Source organism: Tripterygium wilfordii, chromosome 3 (assembly GCF_013401445.1).
Source record: "Tripterygium wilfordii isolate XIE 37 chromosome 3, ASM1340144v1, whole genome shotgun sequence".
NCBI lineage: Eukaryota > Viridiplantae > Streptophyta > Magnoliopsida > Celastrales > Celastraceae > Tripterygium > Tripterygium wilfordii.
This window is the reverse complement of record NC_052234.1, coordinates 13,888,592-13,910,686: the sequence shown is the minus strand read 5'-3', so window position 1 is coordinate 13,910,686 and position 22,095 is coordinate 13,888,592. Positions and strand designations below refer to the sequence as shown.

Genomic DNA, 22,095 nt, shown 5'->3' with positions numbered 1-22,095 from the left:
GATACCATGTGAAACATCCTTCCTCCTAAAAGCTCAAGCTTATCGGAGTGGATCATTTTATATTTAAATGATTTACTCAAACATGGAACATGTTTAAAAAAATAAATATACCTTCAGCTATCAAACTAACCTATTGGGTTGAAACCGTACTTCAAAATAGTATTGTAGAATTAAACAGGCAAAAGTGGTCAAATATTAGAATTCACCATTCTGAGTAGTTTAAACTTTTGGCATGTCCAGTCCCCACATACGAGCTTAAGAGTTATTGAGAACTTAAAGGATAGCACTGGTTAACTACTTGTGTTGAAATAGTAATGTAACACATACTTTGGGTGTAAATGTAGTTGAAACCCCAGAAACAAATCTCAGAGCCCTATATGATGCATGGGAGGGATCCGCATAAATTTCTGCAACAAACATCAAACATCTAACATAAAGCAATAGAAAAGACATCGTGAAATTCGTAAGTGGTGAATGATATTCTTTATTGCTCTGAGAAAATAAGATGCAATAAAATGTTTTGCAACATCAGATAATGCATACCTCCTTCAAACTTTGTTTGCTCATAGAATGCTTTTGCCTGCATCAACGTAGGACAAACATTCATGATCCAATGAATTGAAAGTAAAATCTAATAAAAATTGATTCTTAGGAAGTGTTAGATAAAGGTTGGTTACGAAAAATGGTCAAAGCTCAACAGTTCTTAAATTTAACGTGAAGTAACAACCTAGCACTTCTGCTTATACCAAAAAGAGGAATGTAAGGATTTGATGGCAAACTAGCACAACGAATATTTTGGTATAATGCAGACAGACTATATATTTGCATTTTTCCTATATGTTATAGTGCGTAACAGGAATCCAATATAAAACTCATACAATCGGCGCACTAAGCATAAACTCAGTCAACATGTCCCCCTTAAGCATACATAAGTAATTCAAACTGTGTTTGAAGAAGATACCTGATCAATACTACCAGGTCCAACTAAAACCAGAGACACACCAGATGCATCCATTACATCCTGTAACATAGGAAATTTATCAGCAAAATAAATTGTTCATATGTGTCAGTAAAGTGTGAATGAGTAATCTGCAGTCACATGTCTCATCAAGATTCAAGCCGAGCCAGATAACTAGGGTAAGATCTCCCTATGCGAGCAAATTCAGCATGCCTTCAAAACCAAATGAGTTCCTAATGTTCCTCTTGAAAGTTAAACCTTTATAGCAAACTGCATTGGGAATATTAAGCCTAGTAGAAACAAGATGGCCAACAGCCTGGTTGATCCAAGGAGAAGTGGAGAACATGGAAAGAGATAAATGGAATTCCCAAATAAGAGAAGGAAAAAAAAAACAAAATAATCTAAACACTTAAACATAAATCTCTCTTAGTTGACTTAATCTCTTTCAAAAAAATGTTCTCCAAGAACAAAGAAATTACAGTCGTGAAATCATAATTTGTCCTTCATCTGAATACACAACTTTCTCTCCCCCCCCCCCCCCCACATCATACAATAAAATTGTTCCGTGGAAGAGTAAAAACATACCATTCGCAAAAATTCACTAGCGTTGAACTAACATAACGCGGAAATATAAGAAATTCCCTTCCACAAAAAGGTGGAAATAACATTCCATTCTATATATCGCATCCGCAGGAAAAGGTCCTAAAAATTTTCCATAAATGATGCTTAGCCACTTCCCGACAATTTCACTTGTCGAGATAGCCCATAGCAATGCAGGAAAGGCAAACATTCTCCGAAAAAATTTATAAGATGAAGGGCCCATAAGCTTTTCTGAGAAAATTGAATGGAATGCATCCGCTTCGAAGCACCAAAATGGGCAGTATAATTGGTAAAATTAAGACAACAAGATACCTTCTTGGAGGCCAGATAATCAGCCCTTTTGCGGCAAAGGACGCATCTACAATTAATACAACAACAATTAACGTAAATAAATGTTCCTGGGAAGTCAAACATAGTGGAAACGTCAAATCACCCGAAGTGCCGAGCAAATGCAACCACGGCTTTACGGTCTTTCCATAAATCAGAAATTGGGATTCCATTCCCATTCAAATCAAACACTGTTATATCTTCACCAGGGAAACCAGAAGATTCAATTCCAGACAATGAAGAGGCTGCAATTTGGAGCATGTTAAGTCGGCTTTGCCTTGGTGGGATTTTGACTCTGATGCTGTTGTTGCATCGTCCGAGACCGAGGGAGAAGAAACTCAGGCGAGGACTTAAGATCTGTGGTGGATTGGGTAGCACATGTGTCGGATGGTGATGGAGTCTGTTTGGTAGGAAAGACATCGCCATGGCCAAGCAAGCAAAAGCAATCCTTGTTCTCAGCGGAGTCTAAAAGGTTTTTGTTTGTGGAAGCCGAATAACGGCTAAATATTTTATTTTTTTTTCAATTATATACGTGATTTAATTTTTCCTTAAATTATTTTTATTTTCAATTTTATCCCTCAAGTATTGGAAAGTACCCCTTACGTCCCTCAAAAAGTTCCGACGTCGAACAAATCTTATGTGACATTCTACTTGACGGAATTTGTACACACGTGGTACAGACTCAAAATATAAAATATTAAATATAATCTTTTGTTCCTCAACTATAAATGTGGTTTCATTTTCGTCCTTAAACTTTTTTTTTCAATTTCATCCCTCAATTATGCAATACAGACTTTGCTTTGTTAATGTGTTGACAAATGTTTTGAGCTACATGAGAAACAATTACGGGGCATTTGGTTGGTGTTTTCGAGGGGAATAAGGGTGGGATTAGTATATTCTATTGTTTGGTTGAGTTTTTTATGATGGAATCCCAAACTCATTCCACTATCTATTCTCCCCTGTGGAGAATAGTCAAGCTCACGAAAATGATGAGAATGGTTATTCTCCACAAGGGATAATGAATTTTGATGTGTAAAAAACTATTTACATTTATTATAAAATATTATTTTGTTTTAAAAAAAATGATGATATGAAAATTGTATCGTTAATATTCTTATACTCATACTCACTTTTTATTTTATATCAAACATGATTATATTTATCTCATGCTCATCTCACATTCAACTCGCACTCATCTCCTCCCCATCTCATACTCACCTCACACAATTATTAACCAAATGGCCCGTTATTGTTTTCTCAATTCATGGTCACACACATAAGTGGCTTGAACTCATGTTCTAATACATTTTGTTTTATTCTTTATTTTCTTCTAAAAAACTATTAATTAGTTTAAAGGGAAATGGTAGACAATCATGATTTAGTGTACCAGTTACTTTTCCATACTTCGTTCCAATTTCAGCAAAAATGTAAAGACAGAATTAGGGTTTGATTAAATTAATATGGTGACAAATTTCTTTTATCCTCTAAAATCATTACACCCAGCCCTGAACTAATCTCCTTCCTACGTCCCTACCACGTCGGCGTCTGTGACCCACCTGTAGGAGCAGATTTCTACAATCGTTGAAAGGTCAACTTCTCTTCTTGTGGGGTCCGTTTGTAGTTTTGAATCCTGCAATTTCACAACAAGGCAAACCGTGAAAGCTCCTTAACCGGCTTGGGGGGTGCCGATCGATCAAGTTAGTACTCGTCGGAGATGGAAGACCAGCTATGGTATCGGTGTGTTGTCTGAGTGTGGTTGCTTTGTGAAGGGTTGGTTAAACTGTTCTTTTGTTTCTTTCGAAGAAAAAACGTTCCTCCCCTCTCAATGGAAAAAGGGAGGGGTATTAATAGAAGGACGAAGACCAACCTTGAGATTTGTGTGTACCTTCCACTTGTTTCATTGGACCAAGTTGTATAAAAGGAAATATATAAAAGGTCCAATATTACGGCTGTGTCAGGGTCCGACAGATGTCAGGAAGGAAGATACAGTAACAATATGGAATGATGAAAACAGGTGTTGACGAAAGTATGGATAGAATTATAGGCGGCACTTAATGAACAAATACATATATAAAAGGAAACCTTACCTAGGCATGTGAGCCTGTCATACCGTAAATATTGGTCATAGGCTAGATGTGATAGGAGCTGCTTTACAGCTAGATCAGCTCACAAGGAGGTGTTTGTTCGAGCCAGCGCCAATACAGTATTGACGTCTACCCACGGTCGCCAACACATGGATGTGTTGAAACTTGATGTCACTTTATTAGGTGGTAGTTATAGTAAATATAAGAGATCAGACAGACTGTACAATCCCTGCAAACAGATGTCAGGGAACGTAGGGGTCTTGACGGTAGGTAGCTGTTATGTTTACTTCGGTAATGACGTATGAATAGTATGTGAGCCGCAAGATGGGCCTTAGGTCTTGGGCCTAGCTAAGATGTTTAGACCCATGGACCAAAGTAGTCCAATTAACTTTGTTGTTATATGATCATGTAGGGCTATACCATTTTTGGCATCTACACCACCTATCAAAGTTATCAGTCCTCGCGTTCTTTGTACACAAGATGCTTCTCGTATGACATTAAGGATGAACTTGTGCTATTTAGGCTGTATTCGAGCAACTCTATCATCCTCACGATATTAGTGTGGAAAATTTACTAATGAATGTGAAAGGGGGTTTTGTGTGGAAACTATTTTATTGATAAATCGTATTTCTTATCATTGGAGTGTGAATACAACAACGTTATTCTCTTCCGCTTGCATATATGTAACATTCGGCTAGAGTGGGCCCCCACAAGCCTCTATAGTGCAAGTTTGATAGTGTTGGGCAAGCTATCGAATGACGAAGAGTTAAGTCTCTTGTCCCACATTGTCCAGAGAAATATGTGAAATATAATTGTCAAACTTCATAACTAGTAACAAATGCTTTCCTAATCTCAATGGAAGATATAAGTTACAATATATAATTGTCAAATTAACTTCCTAACTAGTAACAAACGCTTTTCATAGGTTCAAACGAGCATGGGTCAGTGTTGGGCTGGGGAAGACAAAGCGCACTAGTATGAATTGGTTCAAAGCGAACAAAGTGTAACTATTGCGGAAGGACTATTACAACATCATGTCTTCAATTTTTAATATTTTATGAACGTGCTTCTCTAGAGATTTTTTCCGACCTCGAAAAAATCTCATGTGGCATCCCACTTGACATAGTTTGTACACAGTGGATACACGTGGAATACAAATTGGACAGATTAAAAACTTTTCGTCCCTCAACTATACAGTGGTTCCATTTTCGTCCCTTAACTTTTTGTTTCTCAATTTCATCCCTCAAATTTTTTTTTTCATTTTCGACAACAAAAGTTTCTTCACATAAATTGAGAGCAAAAATAATTTAAGGACGAAAATGAAATCACTTATATAGTTGAGAGACAAAAAATTACATTTAGCCTAATATCTACACAAATCTTGACACGTGGTATGCATAACTCAACTACCAGTCACATAGATGCGGTGGAATGTCGGTTTAGGAGTTGAGGAAAATCCTCCAACGTGTTTACATCTTCCCCAACTGACATTCCAAATTTTCATCTCAACTAATCTTCAAAGAACAGCAACATAAGCTCTTCTTCAACCTTGTAAGCTTGTACAATTACGAGTATTCGGACGTTTAATTTGTTCAAACTTCAAAATCTCAAGGATTTAATAATATTATATATTATATATTATAATAATATATGTGTGTCTTTCGCTCATCTTCACATTGTTGCCGCGACATTATTATACCCAAAAAAAATACAAGAGGTTGACATCAAATCAAATTAATCGATAAAGATAAAATTACTGAAATGTTGGGACTGAACTTAACGAGTTTAGGGCCCACCACTAACAATGTGTGGCAGCTTTTTAATCACTACTTATCTTATTTGTCTCATAGGGCCCACCACTAACGTAGCGCAAGCGATTCAAAATGCACACTGTAACAACCACCCGTCCCAGGGGTCTAGTGTCTGTGAAATTACTAAACTAATCTCGATTATCAAAAAATTTGTCAACATCCTCACAATGCATTGATTACTAAAATAAATAATATAAATATTCAACATATCCCATCAAACTTCAATACGTAGAAATTTAAACGACAACAACCTAACAAAACTACTCATAACCCAATAGATTCTAGTATCCATGTCACCACGATCACGTCACCAAAAACTAATCACAGCCAATGAAATTACGTGAAAGTGGGGGAAACAAAAGAGAGGGTGAGCTATAAAGCCCAATAGGGATAATTACCTAACAAGAATCTAGATACCTATGTGGTAGGTACCCAAGTGTGCAACAATCACACAATGAATCAAACAACGAACAAAATAAAAAGCATATTGAATCTACTTGAGTAGAGCGCAACAACTAAAACAACCAAAATGAAAATGACAACAATAATCAATATGATCATTCCACAGTCAATACCAACAAAACATTACATTGTACATGGACAAGCAATATATATGCATGCAATCATACACATCACAACTCTAACACAACTATCCATTCAACGCAACAATCACACACACGGGGCAGTCCAGAACAAGCATCGGAGGCCATGGCATCAAAGCATCCACATGTCTCAAAAGAAACACACGATAGTACGGAACAACCATAGGAGGTTGTGGCGTCAAACCCATCCACAAATCTCAAAGGCAGCAGCACACGACACTCTGAAAAAATCGTTAGAGGTCGTGGCACACTAAACCATCCACAAATCTCAATAGCAGCAGCACATAACACTCTGGAAAATCGTAGGAGGCCGTGGCACACAAATCCATCCATAAAACTCAAAGGCAGCACACGGTAGTCCGGAACAATCATCGGAGACTGTGACACCAACAACCATCCATACAACTCCACAAACCACAACTGGTAAGACAATAATAACATAGCTAACAACAAATCACGAGTCAACACCACAAATTCCACAACAAACTAGACAAAAACAACAATACTACAGCATTGATGTCAACTACACCATCGACACCCATCCAAATCAATCAATCAATCATGATGCATGTCTTCAATAGAATTTCCATGCACCTAAAACGATTCAATTTTATTTAGACAATATTTTTTTTTCTAAAATATGATGCAAGGCCCTACGAATAACCTAATCAAATTCGAAATATTATTATGTGATTTACACAAAAACTTTTAAAGAAATATAAACAATATTTCCAATATTTTATTTTAAAACAAAAATGTTTTAGAATAAAATTTATTTATTTAATACATTTTCTAGCAATCCAAACTACCAAAATGATTTCATGCCAAATTTACATGTCAAGAGAATCAATCACGCAAGATGACAAAACAAGTATAATATGATCGAAACAACCAATCAGGTATCAAAGCACATTAACCATCAAGAACAATCAGCAATACCAAAAGGAATTTACCAATGGATGCACTATTACGAGATCAATGAATAGAGATCACAAAATGACAAGACAAAACAAGTAACGACCATAATTTCTAGGAATGGAACACGAAACAATCGAGTACTAGTCAAGGTAAAAGGAGCGATTCATGGGATCATACAAGAAAAGAAATATCGGGAACTAGAGGCCAAAAATGTGAGAACCTCTACATCCCATGAAAGGAATCCACACCAACAGCACAAGGAACAATAACAACCCAAGTCCCATCAAATACAACAGAATACTAATAATTCCTAATGTGGATGATATTGAATTTATCAAGCAAACAGATAATAAGGTGAGTAATATCCTAGAGTTATTACTGAAACGAAAAGTCAGGTAGTAGAAGCCAAAGAGATCAGAACCCCTATCTTGATAGCAGTGTATAAAATTCTAAGCATTTACAACGTCTCCTCGATCCTCTATAAAATACCACGTTATCACGAGTTATTAAATTATCCGATTTATCATATGTCTAAAACTTTATTATTATTATTTTTCCGGTCTTCCCATACCAAAAATGGCCAAGTCTATTAAGTGCCCCACCACCACAAGTTATTCAAATGTTCACATGAACCAAAATCTACATTATGGATCAAATCTTGTGTCACGGTCAAACATGGTTTCATGATCAAATGGACCAAACCTTTCACATTGGCCAACAAATCAAAACTAACCAAGTGCTCAATTAGAGCCTAAAGCACAAACGGTGCTGACCCGAGAATATCGAGTGACAACAGTGACATTCCAGAAATTGATGCCACACGGCCATGTTAATCGACCCACCTGGTTTCATCTCCGGTAAAGGGAATTGTCACGCTGGGATCACTCCGGTGATCCCTGCAGTGGCCACCAAGGCCAATACTTTGTTCATCGTATTTTGCTAAGGAGAGAATGGGAGAGAGAAAACTTACTGGACGGTTCCTCTAGTCTCCGACGATGATGACTCTGATGTCTTACAATGTCCGGTGACTACCGTAGTGAGGCCAGTCGACTTTTGTGGCGTCAATAGGGTGTTGCAGTAATAAGAATCAGAGTCGGGAAGAGGCGACCGAGAGGGAGAAAAAGATTTTAGGTTCTTTTATAATTATTTTTTTCAAGTTTTAAACAAAATTAGAATATCAGCCATTTAGTTTCCTCCGTTTATATTTTATCCCCTAAATTTTATTTCATTTCATTCCACCCTTAGTCCCAAAATTTTAATTAGCCCCAAATTTCAATATTAGTTAAACTAGACCCCTTCAAAGTTCAAAATCTAGGGTTTTACAACAACTGTAACACGCGCGCGTGGGATAGAGAGGTGGTTTGTTGGCCGTACCATGGGCTGAGAGAGACCAACAATATCCAACATTAACATAAGCCAACAACAAAAAAAATGAAAATGAAAATAAAAATTGTTCCAGTGTGAGAGAACTCATCCCTTCTTCCTCCTCTTTCTTTCGTCTCTGTGAGCTTGTAGATTTATAGATAAAACGGCTACTGTTCCAGAATCCTGAGCATCCATTGGGTAAATGTAAACGCTTTCTCTTTAAAGCTTGTTTTAAGCTCCAATAAAAGTCAAATTTCCTTTTATCTAGCTAGCTAGCAAGTAATATGATCTCCCGTATATATTCATGTCTCTCTTCCTCTCTCTAAGTTTCTTGTTCTTTTGTCAAGTTTTTCACCGTTGATCAGTTTTATTTTCCTTTTCACAATTGTATTTCTGGGTTTTTGTTGTGTAGGCTTCAACTTGAGCTCAACGTGGTCAATGAATTAGCTTAGACAGTACGGAGGAGAAAAATTAACCCTTTTTTTTCTGAGTTATTTACCACTTCCTTTACTCGTTATGCTCGGCATCACATTATTATTTCATTTCGAAGTTGTTCTGTGACTTTTTTGTATGTTTCCGATTGATATGATGTTTCATGGGTTTCATCACTGCTTCCGAATTATATGATAAATTATCTGCACCTGCACATTTTTGCTCTGATTTTTTTTTTTTTGCTGATGTTAATGAAAGATGTTTCTAAATATAAAATTCAAGTTTAAATTCACCTTCTATAATAGAAAAGTGGATGATTTTTTGGTGGTGCTGCAATCTAATCTTTGTGTAGGTACAATTTTGTTATCCTGTAAATTGATTCAGCATCCTTTGCTTTTCTGGAACCTTCTATACTCTACAAAGTGGAAGAAAAGTTTACAACTTCAAATAAATTTTCTAGCGCCGGCAAAAGCTCAGATGGGGACCTTAAGAAAAAAAAAAAGGATATGGGTAAGCGTAGTATTCGTTTTTGAGAAGTCATGGGATTATGTTTTAATTTTTGGAGGGAATTCTCCAACCTTTGATCTTGTGCAAGTTATGAGGAGCAGAGCTCACCACTGAGCCAACTCTTGCTCCTTAAAGAGTAGTCTTCTTTCTGGTTTCAGGTCGAAACGAGAAAGTTCATTGCTTGTTATAGGTCCTTTGACCTGAAGAGCCAAGAGAAAGATAAGGCATACACAAGGGTAGAGGCACCGCGGGGGGTTCAAAAACCAATTGCAGGGCAGAGGCAGGAGTTCAAAGAAAATCAATACCAGTAGCGGCGGTTTGTAGAGCTTAATTATGTCCAGAGATGCATACTATACTGAAGTATATTACAGGGGTGGGTTTAAGGTAGGCTGCCGAGTCACAAACCATTTTTGACTTTTTGTGCCAGTGCCGCCGACTGAGTTATTTTACACTTTGAGTATAAACAAACTTAGATGATTACTGCGCAGAATATCACAACTGAAATGAGCATTTGGGGATGCTAATGTGATCATATATTGCTCATTGTGGAGTGGGACACGTAACTAAGGTTAAACCTATGCATGCCAAAACATATTGATATTGCACTGGCGGGAAATTGAGAGATGCTGATCGATCTTAAACTTGCCAACAAAGGTTTCTACACGACTGATGTAGAGCATCAAGATTATGAAATCATTAATTATCTACATTTTCGCAGCCTTCCTGATCCTTGAGAATGAAGTTCCAAAATTTTCCAATTAAATTCGGTAAACATGTGGCTGCTGCGCATAAAGTCAGTCATCTGCCTTCTGTATTCCTCCCTCCCCTTACCACTAGAACCTAGAGGTATCTTGAAATTGATCTTTGTCTGTTGCCAGTTTTGGATAACCTTTAGTGGGCTAGATTTCAAGAGTTGTTTCCATATTCTTACATTCCCTCCATGGTCTTTTATGCAGTTGCTTTAGCCATTGTAATAGAGGATACAGGATATGGTCCCAACTCCCAAACAATACCTGATCATTCACTGTTCATCCAGCAAGATTGATACTTTCTTTAGAAAAATGATTTTGCTATTGCATTAGTTGAATGATCTTCCCTTCTTCCTTTATTTGGGCCATTGAGTGATGGTTTGTCACCTCCAGACTCTGATGGCCAGTACTTCAATAAGCTACGAATCCCTTCCATGGCAAAGGACTGTTCTGGGACTACTTTTCTACTTCTACTTCTTAAGTCCTACAAGTTCTTTGATAATAAACCCAGAAGATAGAACAAAACATTCAAATGAAAATTATAAATACAGAACCTTTAACAGGGTTCTCTTCTTTGTATAGTTCTTGTGTACCAGGCTCAAAGGGCTTTATTTATTTAGTTCACTATGTAATGACATTTATCTATTACAAAGAAAAGGATAATTGATGTGATAGTGTAATAAAATGCAAATGCTGGCTTTATTATCGTTTATATTTGTATGTGAGTATGTGACTGATCTTGTCATGCACATCAAGCTTGTTTCAATTTTTTTTCACATGAAAGTTTATCGATTATAAGAGGTTATTTATTATCAGTATAAGTTCGTGCTTCTTGTAAATTTACATATATATATAGCAGGGAGTCAGGGACTATTTAATCGATTGCTGTGCAGATTCAAAGAAGTTGATTCTGATTCTGGTACCGCTGAAGTGAACACTGGAAAGAGAGACCTCTTAAATGTATACTCCTTATTTATCACCATTTAGCTTCCCCTTGTCACAATTTGACATCAATCACTGTTATTCAGTTTACAATTCCAGGCTAAGATGATTCGAATTCCGGATCTTCCACTACCTTGCTCTGTCATGTCAGGCTCCAATAAAATGTAATCAGAATTATATATTTATTGAGAATGGATATCAAGCAGGCAGAGAGGATAGTTGTTACCAAACCAGTAGCTACAAGGCCAACTCGTTCCACTTTTAGGTCATTTTCTGAGCTCCTTTCTGGTGCAATTGATGACCCACCCCATGAAACCTGTTCTGAGATTGCAGTTGCTGCCATAAGACCAAAGACTGTGAGGTTCAACCAAATGGCGAGTTCTGCTCCGGGGGCTGCACTTTCTTCCCAGGTAGTCTCTTAGTTATAAAAAAATTTCTCGTTGCAGGACTTCTTTTGTTTTGATCTTAATGATATTTGAATGTAACAGGCTGAGTTCTCTGAAACTCTACTAAATTTTGACTCAAAACGTGACGTGTATAAGTTGGACAAAAGAGCTACTCTGGTATATAAACCACAAGCTAAGTTTGTGTCAAAGACGACTGTTTCTCTTTTGGCAAATATGGTTAGCATCTAAAATTCTGACGTTTGTAATTATGGAAGATTTCTGAATTTTGACATGCCTTCGAATAACTGATTTGTTTTACCCAGGGAAACTTCAATAGTAGCTACCAAGAAATGCTACCATTGGTGGAGACACATGTTCCATGCCCAAACAAAGATATACAGAATCTCCCATCCCAGCTAGGCAAAAACCTTCAGATTGCATTGCATACAGAAACTGATCGGTCAATTGAATGCGAAAATATAGCACTGCAGAACCTAGAAGAGGTTCCAAATGCTCCTCATGCAGCAAATGGGGATCGACCATCTTATGATGGCTATAACTGGAGAAAGTATGGGCAAAAGCAAGTCAAAGGAAGTGAATATCCAAGAAGTTACTATAAGTGCACCCACCCTAATTGTCCTGTGAAAAAGAAGGTTGAAAGGTCGTTTGATGGACAGATCGCAGAAATTGTTTACAAGGGTGAACACAACCATTCAAAGCCTCAGCCTCCAAACCGCAACTCATCAGCAACACATGGTTTAGGATCTCTATCTGATCCTTCTGCTCATGAGACAAATGTCCCATCGTGGGATAAGCTCTTGGATGAAAGAAATGAAGGTTCTAAAGGTAGAGTAGAAAATCGATATGTGGAGGCATTATCTGCCTTGGCTTGTCAGGACAGAGATTTATTGTCTTCTAATCCTGTTGTAACTGGAGGAATTAATACTGGTGCTGTAACTTCTGACAATTTTTGTGGAATTAGTGCTGATTGTGATGAAGGAAGCAATGGACAGGATGGTGAACCTAGAAGCAAAAGAAGGTAAGTGATAATAGAACTATACCTAAAAGACAGCTGTTTCACACTTACGCAAAAAATACCTTTCAATTTCTTACTCCTAATATTTGCACCCTAGAAATCATACTTTCTTGTCTGGATTAATTTTGAACAGTGATGTGTTTGTTTCAGAAAAAGTCAGAATCATTTCAATGAAGGAGTTGTAGCAGGGGAAGATATACGAGATCCCCACATTGCGGTACAAAGTTCCGTGGATTCTGAAATTCTGGGGGATGGTTTCCGCTGGAGAAAATATGGACAGAAGGTTGTAAAGGGCAATCCATATCCCAGGTGAGTACTCAACAATTTGTGTACGCATTATGTGGTATGTGTTATTTGTTCTCTTAAAATAAAATATATGTTGCAGAAGTTACTACAGATGTACCAGTCTCAGCTGCAATGTGCGTAAGCATGTGGAAAGGGCATCGGATGATCCAAGGGCTTTTATTACGACATATGAAGGAAAACATAACCATGAAATGCCTATCAAGAATAAAAATTTGGTGTCCTCAGAATCAAATTCACAGGCCACTACTAGTTGAGAGAAACGAAACCTACTGGCATTCGATCATCAAACAAGCAAAAATCAACAGCAGCTGCCTCATAATATCTAAGAAATCTGAAGTCTTAAAAGATGGTTCATTTGTGGGTAATGTGAATTAAATCATATGCTCGAGATTTTCATCTACTGTCTTTCCTTCTATTCCAAGTATCATGTTTCTTTTCTCGATTGATTACCTTCTGCTTAATGTAGTTATGTAGTAATGTTTCCACTTTGGGGAAGTTGCATATAAATTTCACTTGTTTACTAATTGTCGAGCAAAGAAAGTTATTGGTATTTTGATGATGGTTCTTTATGTCAGCTTTTTTAGATTAGTTAAATATTGCATGCCATCATCAAGGAGAATAATAGCTACAAATAGTTTGTCAAAATGGATTAGATTCATCAAAAAATGGCGGTGTTTGCTGTTGTGAGGAATGACTCAAGTTGAAGTTGAACCTTGCTCAAGGTGGTGTTAAGGATCATGGTGATGGGAACTGGGAAGCATCCATACGTATGGCTCAAGAAATTTTGATCTTGGTGACTGTCATTTTTTTTATGGACAATGCTAGAGACCCCTAAAATATCACCCCCAAAAGTCTCCTAAATCTATGTGGTATTAAAATAGTCATTGATTAAAAACACACATGTAGGGCCCACTTCATATCCAACCCTCCACATTAAAGGGTGGTCTTTTGAGGGTCTTAAACATTTTTTTTTTTTATCATGTTGATCTTAGTGACTGTATTGATATTTGATAAAGACATTAATAGAAATAATGATGTTTTGATATTAGATAAAGACGTTAATAGAAATAATGAAAAGTATATTTCTGGAAATGAAGACAATCTTGATGTACAAAGTGTCGCTGGGTGGATGCGGGAACGGATGCAATGGATCTTTTTCTCTTTCATTTACTAGTACTTTTGATAAAAATATATTATGGACATTGAAGCAAATATGAGCACTAGTTTATGGAACTCCTATTTGTTTTGTAACTACAAGTCTATAACTTGATGCACTCTCTTCATATTTTATGGAACAAAATTTTATGCATAGTTTATCTAGAATTGAATATAAAATACAAGTTGCAATTTGCAACATGATTATTGTATTTTAGGTTTTGCAGCTTTGTTTTTTCTTTGAAGGCCTCAAAATTTACAAATTTGTGTCATATTGATGTGTCCATAAATAAACATTAATCCTATTTAATTTTTTATTACCTATAGAATATTACTGCATTTAAGTTTAACTATTTATATCGAAATAAGTTGTTGTATTATTTTATATATATATTTTTAAAAATTTTATAAAATCTTATCATTTTTTCAATCTTGTCGGTCTTCTATCGATTTTATGTGAGATTTCAATTTTGACAACCTTATGACTTCTCAGACTAAACTCCAGAGAGGGAGAGATGTAGAAGAGATGCAACACAAAAATTATGATACATTTAGTTTTATTTTTTATCTTTGTTTTCCATTTTTTCTCATTTTATGTTTTTAAGTGATTTCTTACTTTTCCTATTTTTTAAAATGGATAATCAAACATACTTTTTATTATTTTTTATTTTCTGAAAAATGAAAATAAGAAACGCATGGGCTTTGACCTATATTAAGTCTATATACATATTACCTCATCTCCCAAACTACTTCCACAAGTTCCATAATATTAATTTGCACAATAAAACTTGGGTAAATCTCAACTAAATTTATGAAAAGTGTGATGAGTGAAAGATTTGACATATTCAATTCGGTTTAGTGAAATTTTTACATTGTTCAACTCGGTTATTAAAGTACAAACGTTTCAATACAGTTACTTAATGTTTGAAATCATTTCAATTTGGTTACTCGAGTATATTTTATATCATTCGGGCAATCAACTCGTAAATGAGTCATTAAAAAAGTGATATCATTGTATTCAATATTTTACAAATATACATGATTTATGTCCGGTCAACCTGACACGTAAACGAGTTCGTTCAAGTTATCAAAATATAATAAATTTAAATTTTAAGTTAATGATTTAGAATGTATCAGATAGAGTGATTCGGTAGATTCAATTTCTTATATTTATGTCCGATTCTGATGAGCCCAACATATGCTGTGCAGGTAATTTCTCTCATATTTTGTATTTAGCATAAATATATGATGTTTCTCGCACACGGTTTATATTTATCATATTATATTATTAGTATTTAGCTTTCTGAAAAAGAATAAACTCCACGGACTGGCACACGATTCGCAAGCCCCATTTGCTAAACTGAAAGCAATCTATCGATCCCCCCTCTCTACGCTTTCATATATCTTCGCCGATGGCCACCGTAAACGCTGATAAACTCACTACCGCTGCGACCACACACGACAACAACGATGAAAACACCAGTAAAAACCCGAACCAAACGCCCGTCGCATCAACCAAACTAGATCGCCCCGAAGACACTTCCGGCAACGCACTATCCGCCGTCATTCCCGGTTGTGCGGGGCCGAAGAAGAACGCCCAGGAATTGAAGACGACAGTAGCCGCGGCAGCCACTCTCACTGGGACAACTGATGCTTCGGGTTCTAGTATTCAGAAAAAGATCCGCCGTGCAGAGCGCTTTGGCATGGCCGTCATGCTCTCAGAGGAAGAGAAGCGCAACTCGCGAGCAGAAAGGTATCTACACTGATCTTTTGCTTCAGGCTTCGTTTGGTTCTATTTGCCTGTTCACTCGAAAATATTTATTGAATTTGAAACGCTAGGGTTTGGGGCCTTTGGGTCTTATTCTTGTTTGTTCTGTTCGTTGTTAGGGTTTTGGACCAACTTCTTGTATACTTGTTAGGGTTTTGTCCCCACTTCTTGTGTACTTGTTAGGGTTTTGGACCAACTTATTGTATCTATTAGAAAAATTTGTAAACGGCTGCTATAGCGTCTCAGCTGTAAATAGCTGCAGATAATGTTTTAATCTAAAATTAGACCGGGATTGTGCATGTATAATTTAAACTGTGGGTAAGGATCAAGTGCTTGAATTATTTGGACCGTGCATAAAATATGCGTGCCCTCTACAAATGAGTTATTTTTTCTTTGCCCTTTTGGGGTTCTGTTTGATTTGTAATATTGTCTCATGAATTCAAATGATAGATTACAAGTTCGTGTTTCTTAAATCATAAGTCTTAAGTGAGTAGTTAAAGTTGGCTCTCCTAGACTGGCATTTTGGGTGTATATGATTATGAGTATATGGGGTCAGGGTTTGATAATGATGAAAGAACAATGTGTCATTCTGGGGTTTAGGGTTGTTTAAGCCTTGAAGTAGTAGCCTCTTAAATTTAAAGTTGTAAGCCTCTCATTATTCTGTACAATGTTATACATGAGAAAGTTCAATTTTAATGATAGAACAATTAGCATTGTTGCAAAAATCGGTCTAGTCGGCGACTAGTCGGCTGACTAGGCGGTAGTCGGCGGTGGCCGCTGCGCTTAGAGTGTAATCGGGTTACTTAATCGGTGACCCGATTAAGCCCCGACTAGTTGGCCTAGTCGGGGCTGGGAGTTTTTTTTTTGGCAAAAAAAAAAAGCCTACAACCCTAAATCGCGACAAAAACAGTGTGGCAGTGTTCTTCTTCTTCCTCCCCAGTGTTCTTCTTCTTCCTCCCCATTTTCGCAAACAAAATAATGGATAGAGATCGATCAAGATGCAAACAGAACAATCGATAGAGATCGGCGATGATCACGAGATCGACCAACAGCCCAGTGGTGACTTCGATTTCTGACCAACAGAGATCAACCCAGTGGTTACGTTGTCCTCTGACTTCGATTTTTGCCCTCATGTCTCTTCTGATCTGGTTCGCTACTACATCTCTGTTGAGTCGTTTTGGAAGCTTCTGGTTGTGGTCTCCTTGGCTTCTCCACCCAAGCTCAGTAATTCACGTGAACAATAAAGTATTGGGCTCTAGTTGTTTCTAACCAATAAAGTATTGGGCATGGTCACACTATTTGAGTGGGCCTTGACATCAGAATATATTAATTGGAGTATTGGGCTTGATGCATCACTCATTCAAACAATGTTAAGTGTATATAATAATAAATATTATCAGTCTCTATGAGTATTGCATATATATATATATATATATATATATATATATATATATATATATATATATAATTAAAAAAACTGAAAACGATTAATCCCATTAATCCCCGACTAATCCCCGATTAATCCAATTAATCCCTAGTCCCTATGAACCGCCTGGCGGCCGACTAGCGATTTTTGCAACCATGACAATTAGGTGGTTACAGTCTAGCTGTTAAGTATGGTCCTCTCCATTTCTTTTGCAAGCCATTATTATTTTTTAATGTGAGTGGAATTTCTGTTGTGCCCCCATCTTGTAATGCATTTTCAACTATGTTCCTTCGTGGTTATGGAGTAAACAACCTCTGTCTTTTGAAACTTGTGGCAGAATTTCCCTTTGTTGTACTTTTGAAGCATTCTTTATACTGGGTTTCCAGCTGCATCAGATGCTTATGGGTTTATATCCTTAATCTGAGTCCGTTATTTTCACTAAGATGGGAAACTATCATTCCACATAGAAGAAATATGTTTAGGAAGGAAATAGAGTGTGAAATATGTCTTTTTTGCTTGGAGAAACCTTCTCATTGTAATTTCAAATGAACCTATTGCGTGATGATTGCCTGAAAGATTGTCGATGATAGGGCAAAAACTTTTGTTGATGTGAACTGATGGCATGGTTTTGTGTTGATGCACATAGATTTTCCCTTGAAAGTGAAAAATGTATTGAGCGGTTAACTTTGCTGTTTTGAATGTGTATGGATTCCATCGAGGGCTTCCAAGTCATGCCCTGCAATATACCCAACAGAATGGTTGCTAATACTTTTTAGCATAATCATTGTCATTTAACCATTAATCCCGTAATCTTAGTGGCTAAGAACTTTCCTCCATCTCAATTACATGCTCACTTCATTCTCAAATTATGTGCATTATTAAAAGAGAACTCCACCTTCAAATTATGTCTATGTTTCCTCTAATCCTCTCCCAAGCCGATTTCTGATTCCTTTTCACCCTCCTCAGCTTCTGCATGATGTCCAAACTCCAAACTTGTATAAGGCACCACCTGATTGTAGACCACCAAAGTCTTACCAAGCCTTTCAAGTCAACATGTCTCAAGACTTTTACCCCCTTGGATTCCTCCAAATTCTAGAATATTCGGGTGGTGGTGTGAGATTGGGCTTGGTATCAACTTTTGGAATAATCCGTGGAATTTCTCTTTATGTATATTTCTGTTGTTTTTTTTGTATATCTATATGTTTTTGTTGAATGCTATAAAAGGTATGCTAAAAGGGACCCAATTAATATAATACATTTGCAACAAAATCATTATGAATTTGTTGCCATGGAAAGTGGAGGAGTTGTTGAGAGAGCTGCCTATACTAGTGTTGATGTGGGTGGAGCCTTTCTCAGTTTTTCTTATTTTCTGCTCTCTCATTAGAGATCTCATGCTTGAGATTTATATTTAAATAATAACCAACCTTGGTTCCGATATTTAGATCCAGTGATTGGATCCATAATGTTAGCCAAAGTACTTTTCAAACAGTTGTTTAGATATTGCAAGGGCATCTCCTTTGGCCCTCGCTGGGTAAGTCTCTATGGCAGTCTGCCAATTGTTTGAATACAATATCCATTCTCTCCTTCATTCCTCCAACTTGAAGTTTTGATTTTCTTTCAAGCTTTTTGTCATATGACCAAAATACGTTGAAGCTTGAGGAAGATTGTAGTGGTCAAGTGGCTCACTTGAAAACTTGTTTGCTAATCCATGACAACAAGAGAGAAATTTCACATCAATAATGGTCGCAATTCTCTGATGTAAGACAATGATACATCCTTATAGTTGGATGTTCATGCAATTCTCACTGAGACCATTGTGTCAAACATAGGGCATTGATATTCTAATTCCTTTTAGAATATTGTTTAATGCTGCGGATAAGCTTGCTCATTGAGAGGGAAACTCAGTTCGCCAGTTAAGGCCCCTAAATTGCTGCTCAGTGTTCAAGGAGGCTGGGGTGCAGAGACAGCTGGGAGGTTTTTGAGTGGTAGCTACTCCACGATTTTCAAGAAATCCACGAATTGATTTTAATCTAGTTTGATACGTGGGTACATACCTGAGGTGACGTGAATTTCATTTTTTTTTTTTGACCTTTTATCTGTCTGAGATTTTTGTTTGTTTGTTTGTTTTTCTTTTTTTTTCTGTTGTAGGTGTATGCATCCACATTCATGCGGTGACTCATATGCAATATAAAGATTAGACATGGTCCATGTTATTAACACAAGCATAATTTCTGAGTCAGAAGTTTAATTTCCTTAGGATCATTAATTGAAGGGTGAAGATATCTCTCAGATTCAAATGCAGAGTTAGGTTCATTTCAACTCCTTTTCCTGTTTAGAAAATGAGTCTCTCATGTGCCTATGCTATTGTAGGTTTGGAACTGGGCTCAGATTGCAGGGATCAGAAGCATTGACAAAATCTGAGGAGCTGAAGAGAAAGGCTAGAGCAGAGAGGTTTTACTCCATGCCTTTTTAATTCACTGTTGATATGTTTCATAAATTTGGATTTCCTTCAGTCGTCTACAAAAACCTACTTATGCATATGATATTTGATTCATTCCTTATTTTAGGTTTGGGCTTTCAGTGTCATCTGTGACAACTGGTGAAGAAGCAAAGAAGAAAGCCCGCGTTGGCAGATTTGCACCTGCTCCAAAACTAGATGCACTTGAAGAGGAAAAGAGGAAAGCAAGGACTGCCAGGTCTATATTAGTTTTGATTATTTCCTTTCAGCAGAAAACACTGCTTGGCAACTGTCAATATTTGCATACTGACTTGAGACTTAGAGGTGATGTACTTTATTCTTCCCAGGTTTTCAGCTCCTCCTACAAGTTCTCTGACGCATGTGAATGGCAAGGGGAATATTGAACTCGTTAGTCCTTATTTAGTGGGTCAATATTAGAAACATTTGTGGTTAGAATATTTGTGGTTTTTGGTGTTTGGTGCTTTTTGCAGCACTGACTATTTTTTGTTATTCTAATCAGAAAGCGGCAGTTGCTGGAGAGGCTGGTGGGGATTCCTGAACAGAGTTATTCTTCACCGTAGTTAGGTAGGTTTTGAGATATGTTTGCGGTGGCAATAACAATTTTAGTTGCTGACCACAATTAAATAATAGAATAGTCTTATTTAAATTTTTTTAGTCGGGCCTCGTTTAATTGGACCTTATGTTTATTTTGGCAGGTATAGCTAATTAGCATTTGATTCTCTCAGCATCTTCTATACCCACATTTACATTCTTACATGAATTTCCTGATGCATTATTCGTCCTTTCCTAGACAAGTAATTAGTGCACAGCGCTGAGAGGGAGTATGAAAATTTCATTCACTTTGAGGGTGCAGCCTTTAATGTCCATTTAGCTGGTGTGGCCTGGAGTGGTCGCAACTGCCTCTTAGTGTTTACTGATCTCAAAATCTACTAAAAAATGTAGAAATTCTGAATTTACTGCATTGCATGAATGTGTGTGTGTGTGTGTGTGTGTGTGGTCATGTGCGTATGCGCTAGAAATTCTGAATTTGCTGTGTGCGTGTGTGCATATTCATGATTTTGTGTTTGCATTTGTAAGTTTTCTCGTATTCAAGAACTATTTTCATTTGACAACTTTTCTTCCTTTTGTCTTGTGATCTGTGACATTTCATTCAATTCGTCACTATGATTCAGTGTAAAATAGCAGTATAGCTTGAGTTTGACACCTAGCTTTATCTGAATCAAAAATATTGGTTTGAATGGACTGATTTTCCTTTCGTGATCTCATCAAATTGAAATATGGCACTTGCTAGTGGTTTCAATGAGATTCTCAGAATGATCATATGGATTTTCAGTTTGGGTTATGGTTGAGATCATTGGAATAATGGCAGCCGTTTGAAAATATTTAACTAAAGTAAACGTGCTTTATCATTGTGGGCTTTGCAATGCATGCTCCTTTATGGGTGTTGGGGGCTCTATAGTAATTGATTTGTGAATGTAGATACAATTGTAGGCTTTTCAAAGCATGCTTCTTTCCTCCCTCCTATTAATTCATCCATAAGATGCTTGCCAAGAATGAGATGGAATAGATTGAAGGTAAAGATGTCAGATGGAAGACTTAGAAAAGAGGAAAAGTTGTTAGTGGGACTGTCAATTCTATAAGGTAGGTATTCAAGAACATAATATATGTTAGCATCTTGTTTCAGAATTTCTAACATTCTTGGTTGGCATTTTGAGATCAGTGAACACTTTGCAAGTGCTTGTTAGTTTCCTTTGGCCTCACAGGGTGAATTTTTGTTTTGCAACTTAAGATGCTGGGAATGGAGGATGATAGTCGGGCTCTTTGTTTAGCTATGTTATTTTAATTTATATGCTCAGTATTGTATGTTGCACAATGTTAAGATCCCAGCGTATGTGGAAATTCTGGTTGCTAGTGTGAGTATGGGATGGAAGTACTAGGTATATTAGCTGAGAAGATTTGATAAAATTGTTCTTTTCCTTTATACATTGTACTACTAATTATGTTTGATGGCACGATGCTTGTGTGAAGTGCTCAATAGCTATATCATCAAATGAAATCTTCCTTATTTAGATCTGCATCTCCGATGGACTTTGAAACCTGCACAGATAACACTTTCGACAATTTGAGGCTCGCATGACTAGGGATGTCAATGGGGTGGGTTGGGGTAGCAACCTCTTAACCCGTCCTTGTACCCGTTAGAAATACCATTGCCCGTCCCCATTAAAATACCCGTCGAGTATTTGA

The 22,095-nt window shown here is 36.9% G+C and overlaps 3 protein-coding genes across 27 annotated transcripts in view; 2 read left to right on the top strand and 1 right to left on the bottom strand.

Moving 5' to 3' along the window:
* The window catches only part of LOC119984690 (thioredoxin-like protein AAED1, chloroplastic), a 4,073-nt gene extending 1,686 nt beyond the window's left edge, over positions 1-2,387 (bottom strand). For 2 of the 6 annotated variants that reach the window (XM_038828774.1, XM_038828789.1), the window contains exons 1-5: positions 1,992-2,387; positions 1,871-1,916; positions 962-1,021; positions 544-580; positions 328-407 (exon numbers count right to left, since the gene is read on the bottom strand). In XM_038828774.1, the coding sequence (XP_038684702.1) occupies positions 328-407; positions 544-580; positions 962-1,021; positions 1,871-1,916; positions 1,992-2,311 (543 nt within the window). In that variant the 5' untranslated portion in view covers positions 2,312-2,387. The remainder of the gene's footprint in view (positions 1-327; positions 408-543; positions 581-961; positions 1,022-1,870; positions 1,917-1,991) is intronic. The other 4 variants (XM_038828783.1, XM_038828797.1, XM_038828804.1 and 1 more) reach the window with 3 other exon arrangements.
* A 6,333-nt stretch (positions 2,388-8,720) lies between these two features.
* Positions 8,721-13,582, top strand: LOC119984613 (WRKY transcription factor 44-like). 15 transcript variants are annotated; one of them, XM_038828671.1, is made up of 9 exons: positions 8,721-8,863; positions 9,078-9,120; positions 9,763-9,988; positions 11,247-11,313; positions 11,502-11,705; positions 11,784-11,918; positions 12,005-12,720; positions 12,868-13,026; positions 13,103-13,582. In XM_038828671.1, exons 3-9 carry the CDS (start codon positions 9,948-9,950, stop codon positions 13,275-13,277), a joined length of 1,497 nt encoding a protein of 498 aa, XP_038684599.1. In that variant the 5' UTR covers positions 8,721-8,863; positions 9,078-9,120; positions 9,763-9,947; the 3' UTR covers positions 13,278-13,582. The 15 variants fall into 15 exon arrangements, with proteins under 15 accessions (XP_038684599.1, XP_038684582.1, XP_038684685.1 ...); XM_038828654.1 differs by having other exon boundaries at positions 9,078-9,607; XM_038828679.1 differs by having other exon boundaries at positions 8,726-8,869; positions 9,078-9,607; positions 13,115-13,582.
* A 1,905-nt stretch (positions 13,583-15,487) lies between these two features.
* LOC119994997 (protein MODIFIER OF SNC1 11-like) lies at positions 15,488-21,902 on the top strand. 6 transcript variants are annotated; one of them, XM_038841353.1, is made up of 6 exons: positions 15,488-15,931; positions 19,743-19,823; positions 19,940-20,068; positions 20,178-20,253; positions 20,351-20,415; positions 21,331-21,902. In XM_038841353.1, exons 1-5 carry the CDS (start codon positions 15,591-15,593, stop codon positions 20,387-20,389), a joined length of 666 nt encoding a protein of 221 aa, XP_038697281.1. In that variant the 5' UTR covers positions 15,488-15,590; the 3' UTR covers positions 20,390-20,415; positions 21,331-21,902. The 6 variants fall into 6 exon arrangements, with proteins under 6 accessions (XP_038697281.1, XP_038697279.1, XP_038697278.1 ...); XM_038841351.1 differs by having other exon boundaries at positions 20,178-20,257; XM_038841350.1 differs by having other exon boundaries at positions 20,178-20,257; positions 20,547-21,902.
* Positions 21,903-22,095: the final 193 nt, after the last annotated feature.

Bases quoted from the DNA above. Each gene is read 5' to 3' on its own strand.
- LOC119984613 (XM_038828671.1), top strand. From the start codon at position 9,948: ATGCATACTATACTGAAGTATATTACAGGGGTGGGTTTAAG. The intron at 11,314-11,501 runs GTATACTCCTTA...GATATCAAGCAG, and splicing joins GAAAGAGAGACCTCTTAAAT to GCAGAGAGGATAGTTGTTAC. The intron at 12,721-12,867 runs GTAAGTGATAAT...TGTTTGTTTCAG, and splicing joins GAACCTAGAAGCAAAAGAAG to AAAAAGTCAGAATCATTTCA.
- LOC119994997 (XM_038841351.1), top strand. From the start codon at position 15,591: ATGGCCACCGTAAACGCTGATAAACTCACTACCGCTGCGACCACACAC. The intron at 15,932-19,742 runs GTATCTACACTG...ATGCTATTGTAG, and splicing joins CGCAACTCGCGAGCAGAAAG to GTTTGGAACTGGGCTCAGAT. The intron at 19,824-19,939 runs GTTTTACTCCAT...TCCTTATTTTAG, and splicing joins AGAAAGGCTAGAGCAGAGAG to GTTTGGGCTTTCAGTGTCAT.